General features: G+C 22.1%; 1 protein-coding gene across 2 annotated transcripts in view; it reads right to left on the bottom strand.

Annotated features, from left to right (window-relative positions):
* The window catches only part of LOC127278006 (patched domain-containing protein 3), a 48,719-nt gene extending 23,024 nt beyond the window's left edge, over window positions 1–25,695 (bottom strand). For both annotated transcript variants that reach the window (XM_051299490.1, XM_051299491.1), the window contains exons 1-2: window positions 25,073–25,695; window positions 92–368 (exon numbers count right to left, since the gene is read on the bottom strand). In XM_051299490.1, coding sequence (XP_051155447.1) covers window positions 92–368 — 277 coding nt within the window. In that variant the 5' untranslated portion in view covers window positions 25,073–25,695. The remainder of the gene's footprint in view (window positions 1–91; window positions 369–25,072) is intronic.
* Between the last annotated feature and the right edge of the window lie 472 nt (window positions 25,696–26,167).

Genomic DNA, 26,167 nt, shown 5'->3' with positions numbered 1-26,167 from the left:
TTACTAATTCATATTTAGAGAGTACTTTATTATATATATATATATATATGAAAAATTATTATATAAAATGAGAAAATAAAAATAATTTTACCTGCTCGCGTAATGCGGCCGAGATTAAAATGATCTGTGTAATTGACAGTAAAATATTGTTCAACTACAGCACGTTCAATTTTTCCCGGACCGTTCATTGGTGTAAAAAGATATTCGGGATCAATTTCATATTCAATTCTTTGGTATCCTGTGAAACAGATACAGGCTAAGAGAATAGGGACTATTATAAAATATCCTGGATGTTCTCCAACGAAGTAACCAAGTTTATAGAAAGTTCGATTTAAAAAGTTATCCATACATGTCTTCGAGCAACCCATCTGCAACAGATAAAAAAACATTAAATATTTTTTTTTTGTTTTTAATTTGCAAATTTACAATTTAAATTTTTCCATATAGAAATTTATTTTATAATTTTATTTTTTTCTAAAAATACTATATATATATATACTTTTGTCATTGAAATATTGATAATTTTATATCTCTGCAGGTCAATTAAGTTCATTATAATAAAGAAAAAAAAAAGTTGAGTTTTTAATTAATTAAAAATCTACAAATGCGGCAAAGAACAAAAGTTTTATTTACAAATTGATAGCTACTTGTTTCTACATTTTCATTATAATTATAGAATATAATGTATTTATTCGCGAATAATTTTATGTTTAATTAACATTTAAAATTGATCGTTATGCACAATTAAATATTATTAACTTTAAATTGTAGAATCCTTTTTAATATAAAAAAAGACATTATCATATTGCAATATTTATTTTTTATTCTAGCTTTTCGTGTATTTCTATTTTTTTTCTAAATTAGTAAATTTTTTTTAACGAATTTGAATAATTTTCGTTATTTTTTATTTTTATTCAAAAATATTCATTATTTATAATTTTTGTTTTATGAATATCGAATTGTCGGAATCATTCAAATTATATTGATAAAAATCTCAAAAATTAAAGTAATTGAAATTGTTTTCTTTTTTTTCAAAGTGCAATTGAATTTAAAAATAAATTCGTAATTTTAAAGTGAACTATATTTAAAAAAAAGTCATTAATAATAATCTATAGCTGATTCAATTTTCCTTGGACATTGAATTACTTTGACCATAAATATATAAATGTAACCTTGAGTATTTTTGGTTTATGATTTGCTAAATTAATTATCATATACGTATATAATTGTGTCACTATATATAGTAAAATAATAAATGTCTAATAATGTATAAATAAAAAAAAATCTTATATACGATTTATTCTTCATTAGAACTTCATATCTTTCAGAATGATGAATTTTATGAAGCATTAAAGTGTAATTTTTTTTTTTTTTTTTACACTAAACGAGTGGAAAATATATATCTTTACAATATAACAAAAACAGTTTCACTATAATCGCACTAAAATTGTTCTTTTCAGTGTAACTGTACTTAAATTATTGAATGTTTATATTATCCAATTATAGGATAATTAAATACATATAGCAAGATAATTGATTCAGTTAATCTAGAAGATGTTTTACCAGTCTCACACACTGCTTCGTATTTATAAAATGCATAAAATATTTCTACGCGAGAAAGAAGAAATTTTCTGATATTACTGCAAACTGAGCAATTAGCCTCAATCAGTTAAGTTTGCAATTAAGTCGTTTTTTATTCGTGAAAACCTTCGGTTTTTAAAGGATTCTTATCAGTCATCGTGAATTTAATTTTGATTTAATTTTATATTCAATTTAAAACGTATAACACGTGTCTCTCTCTATATATATATTTTTTTTTAAAGAAAAAAAAACTAAAAAAGAAAAAAAATAATTTTTACATATTTTTTTAATGTGAAAAAATTGTTCTACTTTCTTTTTCTTCTTTATTCATAATTATCTTTTATTCATTAAAATTCATTGAATATCAGAAAAATATACTAATTAAAAATTCGATTAAATTAAACGTATTTTTATCATTGGTGACAATGAAAAATTTTTCTTTGTTTTCTCTCTTCATGAGATTGATTTATTTAATGAATAATAATAATTTGTCCATATCACTGCGCGCAATTGACACGAATTATCGATAAAGAATTATATTAATTCAATTTTTAAATATTTTTATAAAAAATTCGTGAAAATTTCTCCATATTAATTTCTTTTAATATCTATTTTATTTTATTATTAATTTTTTCACTTTTCCTATAATTATTATTTTATTTCTTTTATTTTTTTTTTTACATGTAAAAAAAAATGTTAATTCAAATATTATATAATTTTCCATATTTTTTAATATTTATTTCAATTTATATATATACAGAAAATATGACATTTGTTTAGACTCTACCATATTTTCCATTATAATAAAAAAATTATGTAACTATTATATTATTATCTTATTACATCATATATGTCAGTTATGATAAAATAATGAAAAAATAAAAAAAATAGCGGTTTTTTTTAACAAAGATTTTATTTGATTCACGCTGTGAAATAATATATAGGGAAGTTTTCTTTGTAAATGGAAAAATGGTACGAAAAAAAAAAATTAAACTGCAAAGATAGCGGGTTTTTTTTGATAAATTGAAATTCAACCATACTTTTATTATAAGAAATGGAATGAGGATGTTAATGTAGATGCGGCTATTATTTTTTTAATTTAAAGGCCGTTGTTGATTTGACGCCGCTCTAGTATATTTGAACGGTGAAAGTTATTCAACTTCATTGGGTAACAAGCCTCCGGCCTTATTAAGACCTAACCTATTGAATAACATCTGTAACCATATAGTCTCACTTCCACCAGATTACGGAAGTAAAATGCAAATGACTATATATATATATATGTCTATTACAAATTTCTTTTCGTCAAATTATTATTTTCGACAAAAAATTTCTCAATATTTTAAAGACTTTTTTCTTTATTTACTTATTTAACTTTTAAATAATATTTTCTTTATTATAATTTTAAATCGAAATTTATTAAAAATGAAAAGAAAAATATTTAAAACTAACATTTTGCAGTAAAAAAGTAACTAAATGATTTTCATTGAAGCGTGAAAATTTCTTTGGGGTATACGTTACGTAAAAGACAACATCTCTTTGGTTGCAAAATTCCCGTAGATATTGTCTATAATTTTTCGTTTATTTTTATCATATTTTGTGTCGAGGTTTTTCATTTCTAAAAAAAAAATAATGTTATTTTCTAAATCTATATTTCACATTTTTTTTTTTTCTATGAAAATTATAAAAAAAATCGACACTATAAACAAAACGAAGATCAAGATGTTTCTCTATATGAGAGGTTCAAATATTAATAATAATAATAATAATAATAATAATAATAATAATAATAATAATAATAATAATAATAATAATTATTCTCGTTCTATTGCGCATTGAAATGTCCTTGCACTCTTCTTTTATTGCATCAATAAATTTTATAATATCAAGAAAAAATAAGACCAGCTGCATGTAAAATCTTTATTTTCTTCCAACATGAAAATTTCAAAAGAAAAAAAAATATATATTTTTAAATACTATATTATCTTTCGATTTTTTCGTTATATTTCTAATGATTGAAAAATTTTTTAAAAGTAAATTTGAATACTCGATGAAAAAAAATTGTTTGCGAATTATTTTTCAATTTAAAGATACAATTTTTTTTTAATTTCTTCTTTTTTTTTTAATTACTCTCAATATTGATTACGCACGTGGTTTTATTGAACATGTTTGACCTACAAAACTCTTCTCAATAAAAAGTTAAAGAACTTTTACAAGTGAAAGATATAAATCGATAAGAAACAGTTGACTTGCACTTATGACCTAGTGTACACTGATAAGTAATAGCTAAACAAAACTTAATGAAAGAAATGACCAACTGATCTTTTTAAAGGTCAAAGTTATATTATATATATATTTGATATGGTGCTTTAATTTTACACGCGTATTGCGAATTTGTTTAGTGAAAATTCTTTAGGAAAAATCCATTAACGTATATATATATATATATATATATATATGTTACATGGTATAGACAATTTCTTTATTGCTAATCTCACGATCGTGAGTTCTTAGATCCTGACCCTGTCCTCCAGACTCGTGACTTAACAATCAAGAAAAGAGTAAGAGAGAAAGGTCGCGTAAAAAGATCATTGATCCTTAAGAGTTGTGCGCACCTTTTGCAATATCATTCTTTATAGACTTGAAATTTTCATATACATTTTTCAATTATTACAATTATCTCTCTAAATCTGAATTAATGAGAAAAGTGAACTACTAATTTGAATTAGTATAAGAATGTTCACTAATTTTTAGTCACTTTTAACTAAAATTTTAGTAAAAATATTTAAAACTACTAAATATAATAGATTATATTTCACTAAAAATTAGTAAAAATTCTTACACTGAGAGAAATGAATGGTTGGGGCTACTACTTTTTTTATTAGTAAAGGAAGTATTTATTCCCCTGCCCATTTAGTTAGTAAAACTCAGTAATGTTTTTAGTGAATTTAAAAATTTTCAATATCAAACGCAAATATTTCGAATTGGTAAACAGGAAATAAATAATCACACCTACAAAAATAGTTCCATGTAAAAGTTTAACTAACAGAGTATATAGTTGGGTTTACCATTTTTTTTTAGCAAACGCGGTTGGCAGTTGTTAGAAATTCGGTTGGCAACAATCATGCTCATAAAGCAATGTCGTGAGAAAATGTGATCATTTGTGTTTATCTTTTTCTATATTTTCTACAATTATATTATTTTTATATAAATTATTTAATTGAGTGTTAAAAAAGTGCGTGGATTTACGGGAGTTAATAATATCAGGGGAATTCGAAGATTATGTAAATAGTTTTGAATTTAAATGACAATTTAACCAAGAAACCTAACCTATAAAATTTATTTATTATTATTCGCAAAATACAAAAAAATATGTTTATATATCTTACTTGACACAGCAAGAAAGTTATATTAACCTTATAATAAACATATTTTTTTGAATGTGAATAATATTAAATAAATATTTACGGCTGTATTTTATTACATTGAATTACCTATTTGATTAGTAAGGTTAACTAACTAAATGTTATCTGTTACAATATTTATTCACAGAAAATTAAAAGGCATTAAAATAAGCTGCAACGCTTCTTATTTTAATACAATTATGCTAATTTTAATCCATTTTGGTATTAAAATCAGCAAAATTAGATTAAAATAATAAGGGTTACAGCTTATTTTAATACCTTTTAATTTTCTGTGTTAGTAGTTGGTACTAACTAAAGTAAGTTTCCCTTACTAATAAAATGGTAACGGTAACTATTTATCGTTTTACTATTATAAATGGTATCCCTGACTATCGAATTAGCAGCAGTTTACTAACCAAAATGGTATTAGTAACCATTTTATTAGTTGCCTCAACTATACTTTGTTCTTTCAGTGTACTAATGTGAATTAGTATAGCTCATTTTTCGTTCAAATTTAGAGTGATTACAATTAGTTTTCAATGGAATTTAATTAATTATTGTTATTACGGATAAAATTGAATTAAGCATAAATTTACAATATTGATATATTTTTTTATATTGAATATTATACACTGAGAAAAATTATTTATTGATTCAAATAAACAATTATTATTAAAAAAATATTTATTTTCATCAAATAATTATTATTTGAGATGGTATTTTGTTTAAAATACAGAAATTATTGGTTCAAGGAAAATTTATTAAATTCAAATAAAAATTATTTGTTTCAAAGTACATAGAAAATTAAAAGGCATTAAAATAAGCTGCAACGCTTATTATTTTCATCCAATTTTGCTTATTTTAATCCATTTTCGTATTAAAATAAGCAAAATTGGATTAAAATAATAAGCATTGCAGCTTATTTTAATGACTTTTAATTTTCTGTGTAAATATTTATTTGACAATAGCCAAGTAATCGATTATTTGAATCAAATTTTTTTCAGTGTATTTGATATCTTATACCTTATTTTATTTTATAACATATTTTTGATGAAGCAATCTAAATTCATTATTTGAATACTACTGTCTAAATCTGATTTAGAAATTTCACTTTTTTATATATGCATATGAGATCCTTTATAAACTCATCGTGAAATCTTCCTCTTAAACTTCATTATACTTTCTAAATTTGAATGAGAGAATATATATATATACAAAACTTGAATAAAAAGTAGTAGCAGATAAAAATGAAAAAAAAATTGGGAAAAAATATAAATATTTTACATTCTTATCCTATATATATATATAAGAGAATAGGTATTATTTAATAATTGTTTGTTAAACAATAAACATAATTACGTACAAGAAAATCATTTCTAGAAACTCATTAAAAGCGAGATAATACAAACAAATGAAAAACTAAGTACAATTATTATTCATTTTGTTGGAATTATACTTATTTAAAAAAAAAAATTTTTAATCACATATTCAAACGTTAAAACAGACATTTCAAAATATTTTTTCAATTAAAATTTGTTTAGAAAAAAAAATTTTATTATTCAATTTTTAAATTATATGAATAATTTATATTATATTCTTTTTATATTTATATTTTATATTTCATCGAATTTGAATTTGACAAAATTCTTAAAACGTCGAATTTTTGTTTTGCAGAACTTTCATTTGTCCGAATAAATTATCTGACAGAATAAAATTTGCGTTCAAATTTTTATCTGCATGATATTTGTGAAAAAAATTTATTTATTTATGACAAATGAAAGTTCTACAAAATAAAAATTTGACGTTTTAATAAGATTGCCATTAGTGGGTTAGAAAAATTAAGGAAAAGTCAGATAATTTTCTAAAAAAAAAAAACTGGAAAAATATCAAATTTCAAAAAATGGAACTAAAATTATATAATTTTCAATTTTTCAATTTGAACTGTTGCTTCTAAAAATTATTGTCTTAAATTTTTTTTTATAATTGAAAAAAATTCGAACAAATGAGAAGAAATAAAAAAAAAGAATTTTTTATAATATTTTTTCTGTAAAATAAAAATTCTTTTAAATAGGTAACTATTCTGTGTAGCGAAAATTTAAATATAAATAAGTCAAATTTAAAGAAATAACAATTTTGTAATAAAAAAAATTCGGTTAAATGAAAATTCTGTTAATAATTCGAAAAAATAAAAATTCCACTCAATGTACAAATTTCTAAAAATAATGAAAATCTATAAATTGAAAATTTCTGATGCAAATTAATTTTATATATTCATGCGTCTCCGATTGTTAACCAAAATATATATATATATATATATATATATATATATATATATATATAATATTCACTCCCCTTTCTCTCAATCGCGTTGGGGCTAATTAAAAATTCCGGAGTGCTAATAAAAGAAAAAAAAAAGAATTAGATTAAGGCTAAGCAAAAGTAGAGCATTAGTGCGAAAAAAACGATTAGTGCTTGCGCCATGAAGCATAAATACACTAATTCAATTTCTCGTAAACATAACTATATCTCGAGCAACGTTATACATTCGTTTTCTTGTATACATGAACGCACTTTATAAAGTTAAAAGAATCAGCACGCGATTCTTATATATTTATTAATGAGGAACAAGCAACCACTATCTCTTTCTCTCTCTCTCTCTCTCTCTCTTTATATGAAAATACAATTTATATTGACGAGAAAGCAAATAACGAATAGAATATTTTTCAATTTTTATTGACAAACTCATTTCCTCTCCAATTAATTTTTCCTATCTGTGAGTTATGCTTTTTTAAATTTCACTTTTTTTTCTAAGAGGGAAAATTTTCATATTTTTTTTTTTTCTTTTTCTGAAAAGTGAAAACTACAATATATACGATTTACTTTTTTAAAAGCGAAAACTTCAACTATTTTTGCGTTTCACTTTTCTTTAAAGGGAAAACGTTATTATTATTTTTTTTTTTTTTAGAAAAAAATAGTTTAATAATACACATTATAATAAAAATAAATTTATAATTATATATAAAATATAATAGAAAATATTATATTTAATTATATTAATTATAATTAGAACATAATTGGAATATTAATATTCTTATTAATATTGTTAATTTCTTGTTTTATCGGAATTTTATTTGATTATATATATATATTGAATAATAAACTAATAATGAATTCTCTTCTCGTATAATTGTCACTGCATATACAGGCTTCAGTAATATGAAACTCAACTATCGCAATATTGAATAAATGATTCATTCCTCAAGACTAATGACAATTAAGAAAGAATAACAAAATTTATTGATTAAAGTCCTCTTTATTTTTACGAGATTATTGACACCGCGAACAGTCATATATTACACATTGCTGTTATTCTTTAACATTATTATAATAATACAAATTAATTTTTATTTAAAAATTTATTATTAATTTTTTTCTTTATTATTATATATTATTTTTATTATTATTATTATTATTATTATTATTATTATTAAAAATTATTTAAATATATTTGGATTCATTATTTTGCCGATACTTATAGTAGAAACATTAATAATAAAAAATTAAAGAATGCCAAATATATTAAAGAGAAAAATGAAAAATTGTGTTGAAGGAAAAATTTTTATAATGTCACGTTTGAAATTGATGTGTGTGTGTGTGTGAGAGTTGTAAATTCGGGGAATTTGTTAGAGAAGATGAAAAGCAGGTCAAAAAAAGGGGGTCCTATATAATATGATTCTGGACCTATCCAATGGAAAAAAAAATGATGATGAACACCTGACACTACTTTTTAAATGTGGCACAAAAGAAATGCGCACAAAGGAAAAAGTTTACTCTCATTTTCTACCATTGACAAGTTTATTTTGAATGTAGCAAAAAAAAAAAAAAATTCAGGAAGCTGATTTTAAAAATGGACTTTTAAATTCTATAAAAATTAAAAATCATTTTGATAATCTGTTATTTAATATATTTTTTCCAATTTTAAATATTGTATTTATAATATTAATTTTTTTATTCTATTTTTAATTTTAAATTTTTATATAATTTATATTTATTTTTTATATAATTGGTGTTTTTTTTTTTTTTTTTAAATAAATTTCTTAATTATAATTTTCCAATTTAGTTGAATTTCATTATTTTAAATCGTTAAAAAGTAAAAAAAAATTAACTAATTAATACAAAAATATAATAAAATAATAATAATAATATAAAATACATGGAAAATTAGTTTTTTTTTTCACTAATTCAAAAGAATTTCCTGTTATTTACATATATAGTGTGATTCTGAATTTCTTGACGAAATCGTATATTATGTCATAAAGTACCATTTATGCAGTATTTATTTGTAAAATATGACAAAAAAAGCGCATAAAATATTTAAGCAATTTGTTGTTAAAAGTCGTAAAATTCATGTACTTAATGTATTATTCTCGTATATTTTTATTTCAAAAATAATAAAAATTGTCGGTCCGGACCATGCAATATTATATGTATGAAAACGAAATTTTAAATGAAAACCGCGTGTAAACATAAAATTGCAAAAGTAGATTATATGAAGTAATTTTCTAAAGAGAGAACACTTTTAAAGAAAATGTAAATATATATATATATATCGGAAGAGCAATTACTTTTGCTATTATTATTATTATTTTTCAACTTACTTTTCATTTATAAATTTTCAATACTATATTTTATGCTTCCTATATATTTATTATATAAATTATGCAATGTAACAAGCATTGTTTAAGAAAATGACTTTTCCAAGAAAATTAAAAAACGATTTTACAAAAATACTTTCTTTGAGTTTGAATAATATTATGTAATCAAAAATTAATTACTTATTTAGTGAATTATTAATTTTTTTTATTTAATTTTTTCTGTAATTTATTATTGAAATTAGTCAAAATTTAAAAAATGATTTAACAATAATTTAAAGTTGTACTTTATCATTTCACTTGTACATCAATATTTTATATTCAGGTCGCATTTTATATATATATATATTTGAATTACATAAGGAACCTTAACCCAGAGAAAAATTTACGAAATTAAAACCGGTTCAATAATTTCATTTTTTTATAATAAAAACTTTTTTTATTTAATTAAAAATAAATTTAAAATATAAAAATAAATATAATGGTTAAAACAAAAATATGAGTGAATTTTGAAGAAATCTTGTAAATTTTCAAATGTTGTCTAAAACATATATATATATATGTATGAATGGAGGAAAACTAGATGTAACCTAGATTTAAACATATAACATAATTTCCACACAGGTGAACAATAATTTTTTTTTTTTTAAGGTGCCTTGACTGTCACTGATCTATTGCAATCCAATTTGAACGTATGCAGGTATTTATATTTTATGCAGCCATACACACAGATTGCAAAATAACTGCACGACTCTATCATATGCAATAAGCATATGACGTACAAGGTTCGCGACCTCTCTTTTATAGCGACAAGATAGAAATTTTATCCAGGACATATTCTATAATATTTCTTAATAAATAAGAACACAATTTTTTTATTTTTCAAAAAATATTTTGCAATTAAAAAGATACATAACATTTGATGTTCTTTTTTTTTGGTGCAAAATAATTTTTGACGCATGAATAATGCCTAAAATTAATTTTGTTGGATATTTTATTTGATAGAATTTTCATTTAGTTCAATTTTGACAAAATTTCCATTTAACTGATTTTTTATACTACAGAATTTATATTTAACATTCGAAAAATCATTTAACAGAATTTCTAATTGATCGAATTTTTTATTTGACAGAACTTTCATTTTTTTTTTCAAATAAACATATTCGGCAAAAACATTTTGACACGAATTTAAAAATTAACCATTTAAAATTTTCTAAATAATTTCTGCATGATTATTTACTTTTTATTTAAAAATTTTTTAATTCAACATGATTATTAATTCAGCAGAATTTATACATTCAACAAAATTTTAAGTGATTCGAATTTTTTAAATACGAGAATTTCGAATTTACTGAATTTTTATTTGTACGAATTGTGTACGAATTATTTAAAACGCCAAATTTTCAATTGTCCAAAATGACAAATAAATAAAAAGAATCAGTGAATTAGAAATTTTTGTATTTAAAAAATTCGAATCACACAAAATTTTGTTGAATTAGAATTCAGCTAAATATTCGGATAAATTAGAAGTTTTTAAATAAAAAGTTGATATAGAGGAAATTTGTAAAAGAAAAATTCTTTTAAATAAAAATTTGCTACCTAAAAATTTAGTTAAGCAAAAAATTTAAAAAGAAATTCTATCAAATTTTAACTTAAAAAATAAAAATTCGCCTAAAAAATAAAAAATTATAGCTATAATAAAATTCTTTAAAATTAAAATTTTAACTAATGATTTTTAAAATACCGAAATATTTAAAAATTTTAATATTTAGAAAAATAATAATAATAATAATAATGAAAGGGTATAATTTTCTAAGCAAACACCTTATATTGTTGTAGTAGAATAAGTATTACATAACACATAAATTTATATATACGATACATATATATTTAAACTTGACGCATATGTAAGGGAAAGTTTTAGGATTACACTTCCACTTTTATAAATAATAATGAATGATAGCTTATAACATTATTCTGACCGTTAACAATAAGAAAAAGTAATAAAAAAAAGTAGGTAGTATTCATTATATTAGATTATTTATTTGACTATTCATCAACGATCTCTTTATAATATACATATATATATATATATAAAGCGATATTATAGAATTATTGTAGCACGCACAAAATGTTTTTTCATTTTAATAACGCAGAATAAATAATAGAATTTAATGCGCGCCAATGTTATATGTACTTATACTTTGCGTCTAGGAAATAAGACAAAAAAAGAGGTAATAAATTTTTTAAGTTGACTATTGGAATTAAAAATTTTTCTTCGCTTCCTGAAACAGTGAAGGAAATAATGCCAACAAAAGATGTAACAATGCCTACATTCGGAAACTATATTATTTTTAGCTCATTTAAAAGTTACAAGGAACAGAAAGTATTTTTCATGATGGAATGAAGAACTCGAACGTTCATTTTTTTTTTTTTTTTTTAGATAATAGAGAAAATAAGTGCACACAAAACGATTCATTTCACGGAAAAAGACTAAACGAAAAAGATTGTAATTTCAATTAAAATAATTGAAATTTTATGTTTTACCATCATGAAAGAATTATATTTTTATTTTAATTAAAGGCATTTTTAAATTGCCGTTCAAATTAAATTTTAACGAAAGATATTTTATTGTATATTGTGTAAGACCTTTTTTTTCGTAATTTGTTTTTTGTTTTTTTTTTTTTTTATTGGAAACTTATGTTTGACTCTAATTTTTTTTTAAAATTATATATGTAATTTTTGTAGTAGCTACATATATATTTAGTCTAAATGTTATTGTAACAAAAAATGAATTTGGTAAAATAGATATAATAGTATATTGTGCATCTAGGGAGGAAAATGGTTGATTTCCGCGAGTGTAGTTTGCGAGCGAAGACAAGAACTGCAAATACACGAGACGGAAATCATTTTCCTCCCGAGTTGCACATACTATTTTTTCTAACACACATACCGAAAGTACATAGAATAAAAATAAAGAATGTTAATTTTTCTAAAAACGGTATTTTATTATTAAATATTAGCGAAAAATATAACTTTTATAGTAAGTCGACTACATTGAGATTAAATTATGTTAAACTTAAATTCGATATTTCGAATCGATAGTTTGACAGTAAATTCAATAATATACTGTTCTTGTTCTTCTTAATGTTCTATAAACAACAGAAATACAAAATTGACATTAGGGGGAGGGAAAGTTACTTTCCCTCCCGCTCGCCGGGAAAGACATACTTTTCTCCCCCTTTACAGGTAAGAAATGGTGTACTTTCGGTGCGTGTATTAGAAAAAATATTTTATTCTAAAACAAACCTATCACAATTCGAGGTAACACCATTTTATTGCAGAAATAATATTAATAAATAGTTTTATTAATTTATTTTAAATAAAAAATTATAATAAGTAAATAACAAATATAAATAAAAAAAAATAATGAAAAAGTAAAAGAAACCCTAAGTTGTTGGTCTTGAAAAACTAAAAAATATAAAATTTCTCAAACCCCAAATTTATTTGATTTAAATACTCGATTACATGACCTATATTATCAAATAAATGTTTACTTGAACCAAATAATATTTATCTGAATTAAATAAATTGTATTTGAACGAATAATTTCTGCATTTGAAACAAAAACTATCTTAAATAATAATAATAATTATTTGATACAAATAAATATTATACAATAATTATACAATAAAATATCTTTCGTTAAAATTTAATTTAGGTCTTCATTGCATCCAAAATATTCAATAAAAACTGATTTTAGTTTTACAAAAACAAAAATAAACTTTTAGTTCAAGTAAAATTATTGTAAACATAACCAATAATTCATTTGCTTCTAAGGTCCCTTTCTTCAGATCGCGTCACATATTTGATAATAGTCAAGTAATAGATTATTTGAATGAAATAAATTTTTTTTTTTTTTAGTGTATATCATGTTAAAAATATCAATATAAAAGTAAAATATTATTAGTACAATAAATTTGAATTTCGTTTAAAAAAAGACAAATTAAATGAAATTTCATTATATATTCGTTATTTTATTGAATTTTTCACTTGTGACAAAGTTTATAATACCATTTGTGAATTCTTCTGATAATTTAAAAATTGAGTGAAAGTAAAATTTACATTGTACTTTCATCATCAAAGTTGTTTCCTGAGATGTTGTATATTTAAATGAAATGAATATTTAATTGAACTCTATAAGAGTTTACTTTGTGTACAAAATATTGAGGAAAACGTATTTTATGTATATATTATGTTATATCTACATTATTGTAAAAAATTTACATTTAAATTTTTAATTTTTTTAAGTAAGAGTAAATATAATTTATTTATATCAAAAATATTTTTAAAAAAAAATGAATACCTATATGTATTAATATATGAAAGTAAAATTTGTCTAGACTCATTTTTTATAGTGTGACGCACATTCAACCAGTCATGTGAAACAAAGTTTCTAAATGTAAAAAATTACTTTTTTTGCAAATAATATAGACGAACTTAACAGAAAGGCGTTACCAAAACCAGTTACATAATTTTCACTATTAATTCTCTTAATTTTAGCAATAATAATAAATTGTTGTTTCAAAATTATATAAACTTGTAAAAAATTATCATTAAATGAAACAATAATATTTATTATTATTTTTTGTCAAAAGAAATTTTGAAAAAAAGAATAAAATTATTTTTTTCAAAATTTGGCCTAAACATTTAAACAATTTTATTATTATTATTATTGTTAGTATTATTATTTTTTTTTTTTATTCTTATTATTATTATTATTATTATTATCAACTATTATTATTACAAATGCCGCAATATATTTCTCAATTCACAAATATCTTCTGAAATGCCTGTTATTTTTAATTGAATTATCAAAACATGAAATGTCCATTGTAATACTATTTACAGAAGTAAAAAATAAAATATATTTAAATTTAATTTTGAAATAGATTTAATCAATAATTCATTTCCTTGTATTTTAATTAATTGATTAAAATTTTTTTTTGTGAATGACATTGAAAATAATTTTTTTTTTTTGTGTTATCCCATTGGGAATATTTTTTCAATGATTATTTGAAAAGAATTAAATTAATTTTTATTGCATTTATTAAAAAAAAAGTTATTATTTTTCAGTTAAAAACATTTTTTTTACTTACAAAGATTTTTTGCTTGTAACGAATACATTTTTTTTTTTTTTTTTTGTAAAAATTATTTAGCTCAGGTAAATATTTATTTGATAATAGTAAAGTAAGCATAATTATTTGAATCAAATAATTTTTTTTCAGTGCATTAAATATTATTTTCGATAAAAAAAAAATATTGTAAGTGTTTAAAGTTAGAATGACATAATTTTTTTTTCTAATATCAATATCGTTTCAAAGTTCGTAAAAACAAAATGTGAAAAGGAGTCAAAACAGTAAATTAAATGAAAATAAAATGAAATTTATCAGAGTTTCTAACATAGAGAACAATGTTTTCTCTTTTCTCTATACAGAATCTGCGTTGACAGCCTATATTTTGCCCTACTCTTTTTAAACTCTTTGCAGCATATATAAGATGCAGTGTATATATAGTATTTTTACAGGTGGAAAACATTTCTCATCACTGACACTGTCTTACATCGAAACCACGTAACTCGTGCGTATAACTGTATCAGTTATGCGGTTTGAAAATGGCCGTGATCAGTTATGCTGAACTTCTTTAGTTTACAGTGAAAGTTTTCAAGAAATTTTTACCCTTGCCTTAATTAATTCGATAAAATTAATTGGTTACACATGATATTTTTTTACAATTAAAAAAAAAAAAAATTTATACATTACAGGAAACTATGAAAAAAATTTTTTTTTCCAATATTCAATTGAACAAAATTCTAATAAAATATTTTTTTATTTCTATGAAAAATTAAGAAAAAATTGTGCTAAAAATTTGTACTAAATATTTTTTTAATAACAAAAATTTTTATATTATTGTTTTTATAATCTATATAATTATAAATAATTAGTTTTATAATTAAAAAAAAAAAAATTGATTTTTTTTCTCCATCAGAAAGTAGATCACATGCAAAATAGCAAGGTTAAAAATTTTAATGAAATATGCGTGTATATATATATAAAGTAAACGGTGATTTGTTTATAGTTTAATATTCCAGGACATAACGGAACATTCACAAATAAAACTAGAGTAATTTCATACCATTATATATTAAAGTTGTACTTGAAACAATGAATATTAATGGAGACTCAAAAAAAAAAAAGAAAAAAAAACGCTTTCATCAAAAAACTGCGTGCCCCTTATATTATATTTATATATATATATACTATTATGCAAGAACCATAAATGTGTAAATATTTCAAACATTGCATTATAAAACCGCAATTATATTCAAAAATTTATTATTTCATGTTATTCTTTTTCCGTGAAAATATATCATTGAAAAATGATAAAATTTATTCTCAAAAATAATTTTTATAAACAATTTTAAATTTGCCTCTTTGAACCACATTAGAAGTACAAGAATAAAGATTAAAAATTTCTAAAAATTAAGAAACAATTCCGATAACATAATTTAAAATTTTTATAAATATTGTTTTAATCTCAGAAATTTTTATTCTTTAATTCAATGGGTAACTCATCTTAATGATTCAAAGTGGAAAAAAATAAAATTGTTTTCAACACTTTCACTAAAACACTTTTTCTATAATTATAAGTTAGATTTTGATTTAAAAATACAAAAAAATATTAACTATATAACTTTTGATTTGACTGTTCATCCGATTCCTTTTTTAATTGGTGATTGTTTCTGCTATTTATTGTATGGCACCAAACAATGGCGCAGTTTAAGAAAGTACTTTCAGTGTTTATGTTCAATTTAAAATTATGATAGTTTCAATTAATGATATAGATACAGTTATAGTACTTACAGCGAAAACTAAAAAAAAAAATATTTACTTAATTTTAATCAATTTTAAAAAATATAGTTATTCAATTTTTTGAAAAAATAATGTCGAGTTAAAATAAAACAAAAAAAAAATTTTTTTTTAATGAAACTAAATGAAATTAAATATATTTTAATTAAAATTAAAATTGCTTTAATTAAAAGTATAATTCTATGTTAAATGGTAGCCGTGATAGTTTCGAAAAATCGTTTAGAAATAAATCATAATTAGAAAAAAAATGATTTTTTTTCACCTATGCAATCGAAAAATAAATTCGATTAGTGTATACGATATTTTTATAATAGAAAAAAATGCGCATTAAGAGTCCGCAACTATATATATGCATACAAAATAAAATTATCTTTCTTGAATTGATAATAACTTATTTTAGTTTATTGACCGCAAAATAATTGTTGTTTATCCACAAAAATTGCTTATAAGGAAGAATTCACAAATTTTGCAAAAAAGATTAAAAAAAATTATTCTTCCTGATATAATTAATTATAAATTTATATTAATTAGCTCTCTTAATTAAATTTTTATCACAAAACTTATTTTAAATTAAACTCGTGTACACTATTATGTACAAATATTTTTTATATTTACGATTTCTTTAAAGCATATTTTATAGTATTCTTTTCATAATTTATTTAAAGAATGAAAATTTTTTGTTTAATTTTTTAATTTAATTTTTTGTTTATATATATATATATATATATATGTGGACGTCATCATATGAAAAGGTCCCACTTTGTCGATTACAATAAGGATTATTTTTGCGTGTACATTAATGCGAATAAAATCCTTATATGAGGCAAAATTCCTGAAATGTCCGAACAAAAAATTAAAAGTTCTCGAATTTAATCCATACTTTTCTAAAATGTTGTTATTGTTGGTGAAAGTTTAAAAATCAATTATTATTGAATTTAATAAAATAGTTTTTGAATTACAACGTTTTTAATTTTTTACTTTTGAAAAAAAAAATTTTTTTCAATGTACAATATTTATAAGTAGAATGCATAAAAGTTAACATATATATATAATGATTTTTAAAGCTGGTTTGACGAGCTACACGCTGTTAATAAAATTTTTTTTTTTTAAATAACATTTGACCTTGAAATTTAAGGTCTAAATGTTAATTTACATTTATCTCAAAATCGGATTTTTTAAAATTATTTTTAACTATCTCAATGGAAAGCTTGACTAATTTCCTACAAAACATGTAATTTTCAGAGTGGGATCTTTTAAAGTTTTTGAGATATTAATTAATTAATTAATTAATGTTTATAACAAATGAAATATTTTACAAACGAATAAAGTTACCGTAATTCTGAAGTTAGTAATTGAAAGTTAACGTAATTCCGCATCCAAAAGCCCTATATGAAGTATTTTTGTTCAATTTTAGTTAAATAACAATAAAAAATGAAATATCTTACAAACAAATAAAGTTATCGTAAATCTAAACTAACCAATTGAAAGTTAAGCTAATTCCGCATCCAACGAGCCCTATATGAAGTATTTTGGATAAGTAGATTGTTAATAAACAATTGCAATGTTAACTAATTGTTTATTAACAATCTACTTATCCAAAATACTTCTTACAGGGCTCGTTGGATGCGGAATTACGTTAACTTTCAATTACTAACTTCAGAATTACGGTAACTTTATTCGTTTGTAAAATATTTCATTTGTTATAAACATTAATTAATTAATTAATTAATATCTCAAAAACTTTAAAAAATCCCACTCTGAAAATTACATGTTTTGTAGGAAATTAGTCAAGCTTTCCATTGAGATATAGTTAAAAATAATTTTAAAAAATCCGATTTTGAGATAAACGTAAATTAACATTTTGACCTTGAATTTCAAGGTCAAATGTTATTTAAAAAAAAAAAATTTTTATTAACAGCGTGTAGCTCGTCAAAAAAGCTTTAAAAATCATTATATATATGTTAACTTTTATGCATTCTACTTATAAATATTGTACATTGAAAAAAAAATTTTTTTTCAAAAGTCAAAAATTAAAAACGTTGTAATTCAAAAACTATTTTATTAAATTTAATAATAATTGATTTTTCGAACTTTCACCAACAATAACAATATTTTAGAAAAGTATGGATTAAATTAGAGAACTTTTAATTTTTTGTTCGGACATTTCGGGAATTTTGCCTCATATTTGTAATCAACAAAGTGGGACTATTTCATGTGGACGTCTATCACGGAGAAACATGTGATTGTTGTGCAAACAATTTTTGGATTGTTGTCAGTAGATTTGTTAACATTACAATTCGAAATGTTAATATTACAATTCGGATTGTTGTCAATACAAATGTATGTTGTTTTAACAACAATACGAATTTTTTGTTGTCAGTTTTGCTTAGTTTGCAATTCTGTACAGTTGCAGAAGCAAACTATCTTATCGATTGCTGATGGAATAATCCGGATTTGTTCAGCTGACAGGTTTATTGTTCCATGTCACGTGGTCATCTTGAATTCTCGCAAACTGGCGAGCAGATCGTCGCGTCTTTTTGCTTCTGGCACATGTGCCACTTTTGCTTTTATTATAAGTTTTTTTTAAAAAAATGACAAAGTGCTGTTAAATAATGAATCTGGTTAAAGTGAGAAATCTATTGCAAGTGTAGTGAATGGATGAAGAGACAATTTCATCGTTTATCGGTAATTTGTACTCGGTTACTATTGAACATAATCTCGCATCTTAAAAAATACAAAATATTAAATATTATTTAACAATAAATTTCAACTCAAAATAATTTTTAGTTTCAAGTTAAAGAATTTGATTCACAAGCTGCATGTTCCACAGAGTTTAATGCAAATGAAACTGGTGATACGATCTGCGGAAATCTGCTATCAATTATTTTAGAAGGCGAAGAAAAACTGAACAAATTGTATTAGACGGATCAAAGCTTTGTTAATACAACAAATTGTATTGCCGATTTAACAATTTAGTTTTGTTATTTCAACTGTTCCATAACAATTTTCATTGTTCATCAAACAATTCTGTTTGTTCACCGAAGTTTTAATAACAATCCCATTTCATTAATTTTTTTTGTCCCAAAAACAAATAGAACTCCCGGTTCTATATTGATAATCCGAAATTGTTGTGAGGACTTAATTTTTAGTAACCACAATAATTCTTTTTTCTCCGTGTACGAATAAAATAATTCGTATATTCTTATAAATTAATAAGAAAATAATTAACTTAATTCTCGACTTAATTATTACAAAAGAGCGCAAACTATTTTTAATATGACATAGATTCATGGTCTATAATCAACTAATGTATGTGTAATCAACATATATTATCAACTAAAACGAAAATTATCATATAATCATACGTTATGGTTAATATTATAAAGCTAAGAAATAATAATAATAAAAAAAAAAGATGTTTGTCACAAGATTATATAGAAAAGAGAAGAAACACTTTAGCAATTGCTGTGCATTCGCCCACGAAGTCAACGAAGTGCTTAAAATCTTCGTAACGGACAAATTAACGCTGATTCCTCTTCCGGTAGAAAATCAGGGCCGTGACAATAAGTGAAGGTTAAATATGATTTTTTCTCTTCTCATAATTATAATTTTTTTTTTTCTCAAACTTAAATTGATCATTGGATATATATACAATATTTTTCACTCTCACGTCACACTTCTTTGATGTCCAACAATTTTTCTGTTTTTAATTGATTTATTTTATATAACTTCTTTTTGTCATGCGTTTAGAACTTCGAACTTTTTATATAATAATATAATAATAAATAATTTCTAATAATTTTTATATTCATTATTTTAATCTTATGATTAATTGATTTAAAAATTAGTCCTTATAGGCAAATTTTGTTTATTGTATTTTTTTCTAATTTGATTAATAACAGAATAAAAGACTTTCATACTTTTTGAATGTCCGAAATATGTTTTTTGACTTTTCTATATTTGCTCTGTAAATTTGAATTAGTGTGAATTCATTCACTAATTATTAGTAAAAATTTCTACTAATTTCTGGTCATTTTTCACTACAATTTTAGTAAAAAAAAAAAAAAAAAAATATTACTGTAAATCAAAAAAAAAAAAAATACACAAATAGATATATTACTAAAACTTATTGAAAATTTCTACTAATTTTTATTCATTTTTCATTTAAATTCTAGTAAAAAAAAATATATTACTATAAATTAAATAAAAAATAAAAATAAAAATTTACTACAAATTAGCGAAAATTTCTAGAAATTTCTATAGTTGTTTTTCCCTAAAAGTTTAGTAAAAAAATATTACTATAAATCAAATAAAAATAAAAATTTACTAAAAATTAGCGAAAATTTCTACAAATTTCTTTAGTTGTTTTTCCCTAAAAGTTTGGTAAAAAAAAATATTACTATAAATCAAATAAAAATAAAAATTTACTACAAATTTACTAAAAATTCGTGAAAATTTCTACTAATTTGAGTGATAAATGTCAATATTGCCCCATGATAAAAATCTAATAAATTCTTTCTTTTGATTCGCAAGCGGATATTAAATATATAATACTCTTTCTTTGTTTATGTTTTTTATTATGTAAAAAATTATTGTAAAGTTTACAAAACTTAAAGATATCTTCAAGTTTTGCAAACTTTACAATGAACTCAGGAGTCATATAGCTACTGTGCTGACACTTGTTGAATACTTAAAAAGCCTATATGTATATACTAAGAGCAGATTTCTAGAATTAATGTTGTAATAAAATGAGAAGACGAAAGACAAACATTTGATGATATAATCATCATATAATTTCTGTCAAAAAGTTGTCGTTTCACTCCACATAATAATAACAAATATTTTCTTCGCGCTTGTTAATTTTGAAAGAAAAGTAACAATTTTTGACTTAAATTCAGCCTTTCTGGAGTTCAATTATATCATTAACATTCTACCAATTTCATAATAAAATATTGAAAATAATTTAAATAAATGATCCCATAGTTAATAAACAATTTAAATAATTTTTTTATTAAAAATTATTGATTTTTTCCAATTTTTTTTTCAAATTTAAATATTTATATTTATTATTTATTTAAATTTATTTATTGTACTTATCAATTTGAAATTGTGTTAAATAAATATAAATATTCCATTATATAATTGATCACTTTTGTCAACGATTAATTGATATTGATTTTTTTTTTGTAGATTTTTGAAATTTTTGTAAATTTTTTTTTTTTTTTTCTTGAAATATAAATAATGAATCAATAAGAAAGTGACTTTTATGAAATAAAATAAACTCTTAACAACTTGTTACTGTTAAGACAGTGGGAGAGATCTGATGGGGTTCCATTAATAAACCAAATCAGGTCCCCCTCTGTCAACTAATAATTTCTGTTACTATATTAAGCCAAGGGGACTTCGAGTGAAGAAAATATATAGTTGATTGACCCAACATAATCATTCTTTTGTATACTTGCGTGTGTATTTTTCAATTAATTTCTAAATTATTTATAAAAACAGGGAAGTTGACTTTTTTCTTTTTCATTAATTTACAGAAATTTTGCATAAATAATCAGTAAATATTAACAAATAAATTAATATTGCAAAATAAATAATTAATTTTTAAATAAATTATTGAATAAATAATTAATGGTAAAATAAATTAAATAAATATTTAATTAAATTATAGAAAAATAATTTAAAAAGATTGATAAATAATTTTTTTTTTCATAAAAAAAAAAGTTTCATTTGTTTAAAAAAAGAGAAAATTTCCTCTTTAGTATGAATTTTTTTTTGATAATGAATTAGAAAAATTCGATATAAGATTCACATATTGTTATGTAAGTTAAAAGAGTCAGTAATTAAATATATTATTGAATCATTGATGCCATAAAGGCGTTGAATATTCACATGTTATTTGCCGCATTACCCGAGCGCATTCACCCGTATCTCCATAAAAAAAAAGTCCTAGGAGCAAAATAGTGCAAAAATATTCTTTGAAAATAAAACTAATAACACGTTTCATGGCACTTTCCTCCGTTCTTATCGTCTATAATTCTACTTTGCCCTGGAAGATTAGTTTTATTGATATTAGAAAGAAAAGACCAATCAAGAAAACGGGGAATTCCTGGTTCAAGTAACGTTACTAAATTTCTTCAGTTCTACAAATAGAAAAACAAAATTCTCAAATTATCGACAATATTATTTTTCATATATAGTAAATAAGTACTATCTCTTTTTGACCTTCATTACTTTATTGAATAATTTTTCTTTTTTTTTTTGGAAAATTTTCTAATACAATTTTTTTTTAAATTGTAAAATAAAGAAAGAAAATTTCGAAGATTTTTTTTCATCTTAAATCTTGGGTGGTTTTTTTTTTAAATTTTAGGACTTGACGAAACGTCAATGTTTTTATTTAGAAATATTTAGATTAAAATAGAGAATTTCTTTAAGTGGAAAATGTAAAAATAGTCTACTTTCAAATTAGAAAAACTTAGCTTGTTTTTTTTTTTTTTTTTTTTTTGACACGCAGGAAATCGTTTTAATATATTCAAAGGGGATTTTTTTTAGAAAATGCATTTTTTTAAAAACGACTTTATATTCAATTTACATTTTCTTAAATAATCGCGCGCAAATCATATATATATATATTGAAATAATTCATTTTTACCATTTCCTTTCCTCTTTACAACTGGATCAGTAAGTATATTTGATAACCTAGAACCGGTTGCGTGATATATTTTTTTCTAAACTTTGATATCACAAATAATATCGCGCTTTAGTTTATATATTCTATACAGCTATCTAAAATTCTCATTAAATTCGATTATTATAATACATATAGTGATTTTCTAAACGCTTCTTCAAAATTTTCTCTGTAAATCTTAATTAGTAAAAATGTTTACTAATTTAAATTACTAATTCATTTTTTGCTTTAGAATTAGTTAAATTTTACTAATAAATTTCTAGTAAAATTTACTAATAATTAGTAAAATTTAACTAATTCAGAAGCAAAAAATGAGTCACTAATTTAAATTAGTAAACATTTTTACTAATTCAGATTTAGAGAGTATATATATATTTCTCCATAACTCCAATAATCATAGTATTATTATTATCATATTATTGCTATTTTTATTAATAATTTAATTGAAAATTAATTTAAATTATTGACTGCACTTTTTTTGCTAATTAGTAAAGAATTTTTTTTGCTAATTCATTAGTAAATGATTTTAGGAAAATTTAAATTTTATTTAAAGATTAAATAAAATGAAAATAAATAAAAATTTTATTTTATTGAAAATAAAAATTAGTGAAATTGGTTAAAATTTTTTATAATTCATATTTAGAGCGAGAGAGAGAGAGAGAGAGGGGGGGGAGAGAGTACTCTAAATATAAATTAGTAAATTTTTTTACTAATTAGTAATTTTAATTAGTCATTGAAATTTTGCTTTTGAATTAGTTATAAATAATTTTACTAATTCATTAGCAGATTTTTTTTCATTTATTATTTAAATTTTTCACTAATTATGATTTATATAGAGAGCAACTTTTGACTAATTTAACAATAAAAATTCGTTTATTAAATATATTAATTATCTAAATTTCAATTAATTTTGATAGGTAAAAAGTACTAATTAGCAATAAAAAAATACATAACTAATTAATTTAACGAATTATTCGGCGTTATTAAATTAGTAAAACAGTAATTAATTTAAAATATAGTATAATTGCGTTAAAAAATATAATTATTATTTTTATTTAATTTAAAATCAGTAAATTAAATATTTAGTTTAATTAACATAGTAATTTATTTTTTTATAATTGCAGTAATAGTGATTAATTATTTATAGTTTCAAGTGGCAATTAGAAAAACTATAAATTATCATGTTGAAATGAAATTTGTTACAAAATTCAGTATATTTGTAAAGAATCAACTAATCCAGAAAAATTTCAAATCACGTCGTTTCTTGCGAAAAATAAATATTTTCAGAAATTTTTTTTTATTCCTCTTTGTCAAAAAATACTTGAAAAATCTTTTTCTAAAATTTAAATTCATTTTTTGATTATTGACAATTATCTTTTTTTTCATTTACACATCTAATGAAATTTTTTTAAAACAATATAATATCAAATATATTAAAAAAAAGAAAAAAGAAAGCAATTTCTTTTTGTTAAATTTTATTAATACTGAGACTTTAGAAAAAAAAATTAGAACTCTACTAAATCAAATAGTATACCTATACTAAAAATTAGTGAACGTTTTAATTTTACCAATGAATTAATAAACAAAATTTATTTCTACTGTTTAGTAAAATTTAACTAATAATTTATATAGCAAAAAAAAAAAAAACTTTTTACATATTTTTGTTTTCGAAAAAAGAAACATTTTACAATATTTATTTTATTTTTGGAAAAATTTTATATCCTCTCATTATTTTGACACATTTAATACACACACATTTATTATTTACAAACACAAACAGTTTATATAATGTATAGATATAAAATTAAAACTTGCCTTTATAAATTAGAAGTTGAACAATAATATCAGATCCAAATTGCGAAAATTTTCTGCGTTCGCGCCAAAAGAAACTCGCACGTGGTCAATGAATTCTTATACACTGCTCAATAAAAAATATATATAATTTACAAAATATAAAATCACTATAAAAAGTCGACGATGTTAAACAGTAAAAATATATCTCTTCCTCGTCTTTAATAATTGACGAATCATCTCGTTGGTATTGTTGCACTCACTTTTTTTTTTTAGAATTATTTTATATATATACGCGCGCGAGTTCGACGCACTAAATTATTTAAAATATTCAAATCGTTTGCGGGTGACAAAAAAAAAAAATTTATTTTTGTCCACCCCCCCCACCAATTCAAAATTTCTCTATGAATTATACCGTGGGAAAAATTCACAAAAAATGGAGGAAAAAAAATTAAATTAAAAAAAAAAAAACTGATATACCAAACAAATCGAACTTAATAATTTAAGAAATCGTAACCAATTTCGATGGATCGTTGATGGGCACTGAGCACTCGACGTGCTTTTAGCTCGAGTCTCGAGAACACTATACAGACGTTTACCACTTCTGACTTTCAAAAGTGCGGTTCCCGCCACCGACTATTATGAACCATAGCCAGCAGCTTCTATTTCTCTGACCCTATGGTGGTGGTGGTGGTGGAGGGGGGTGAATTAAAGTTTTTCTTGTCCAATAAGGATTTTCCATTAATTAAGAGATGATATGTGCAACCTACAACTGCAGCAAACTGTACTGTCAGATCGAAATGTTATTTGACACTTTGTTCAGTTTGATGCACTTTATTTCCTGACATGTATATATATATGATGTATTCCACGCCAAAGTGTAAGTCCATCTGCAATTGCATCTCCGATTTTTTTGAGAATTTTTTTTTCTTTTAGTACTAATTGAGAATAGGTTTCCATGAGTTTTTTCAAATTTTTTTAGCAAGCCATTTTCGAGTTATGGAATTTTGAAAATTGGAGAATATTCATGACATTTAATTTCTGAATGCTCGCATAACTTCCTTAAAAATGCATCAATTTTAAAAGTCTTTTTTTCAAAATGTGTGTTTTTAAACGTAC

The sequence above is a fragment of the Leptopilina boulardi genome, unplaced genomic scaffold, assembly GCF_019393585.1.
Source record: "Leptopilina boulardi isolate dan_hultmark-lab unplaced genomic scaffold, ZJU_Lbou_2.1 LbouV2_193, whole genome shotgun sequence".
NCBI classification, from domain to species: domain Eukaryota; kingdom Metazoa; phylum Arthropoda; class Insecta; order Hymenoptera; family Figitidae; genus Leptopilina; species Leptopilina boulardi.
The sequence above is the reverse complement of the archived record's forward strand: the minus strand, read 5'-3'. Positions and strand labels throughout refer to the sequence as shown.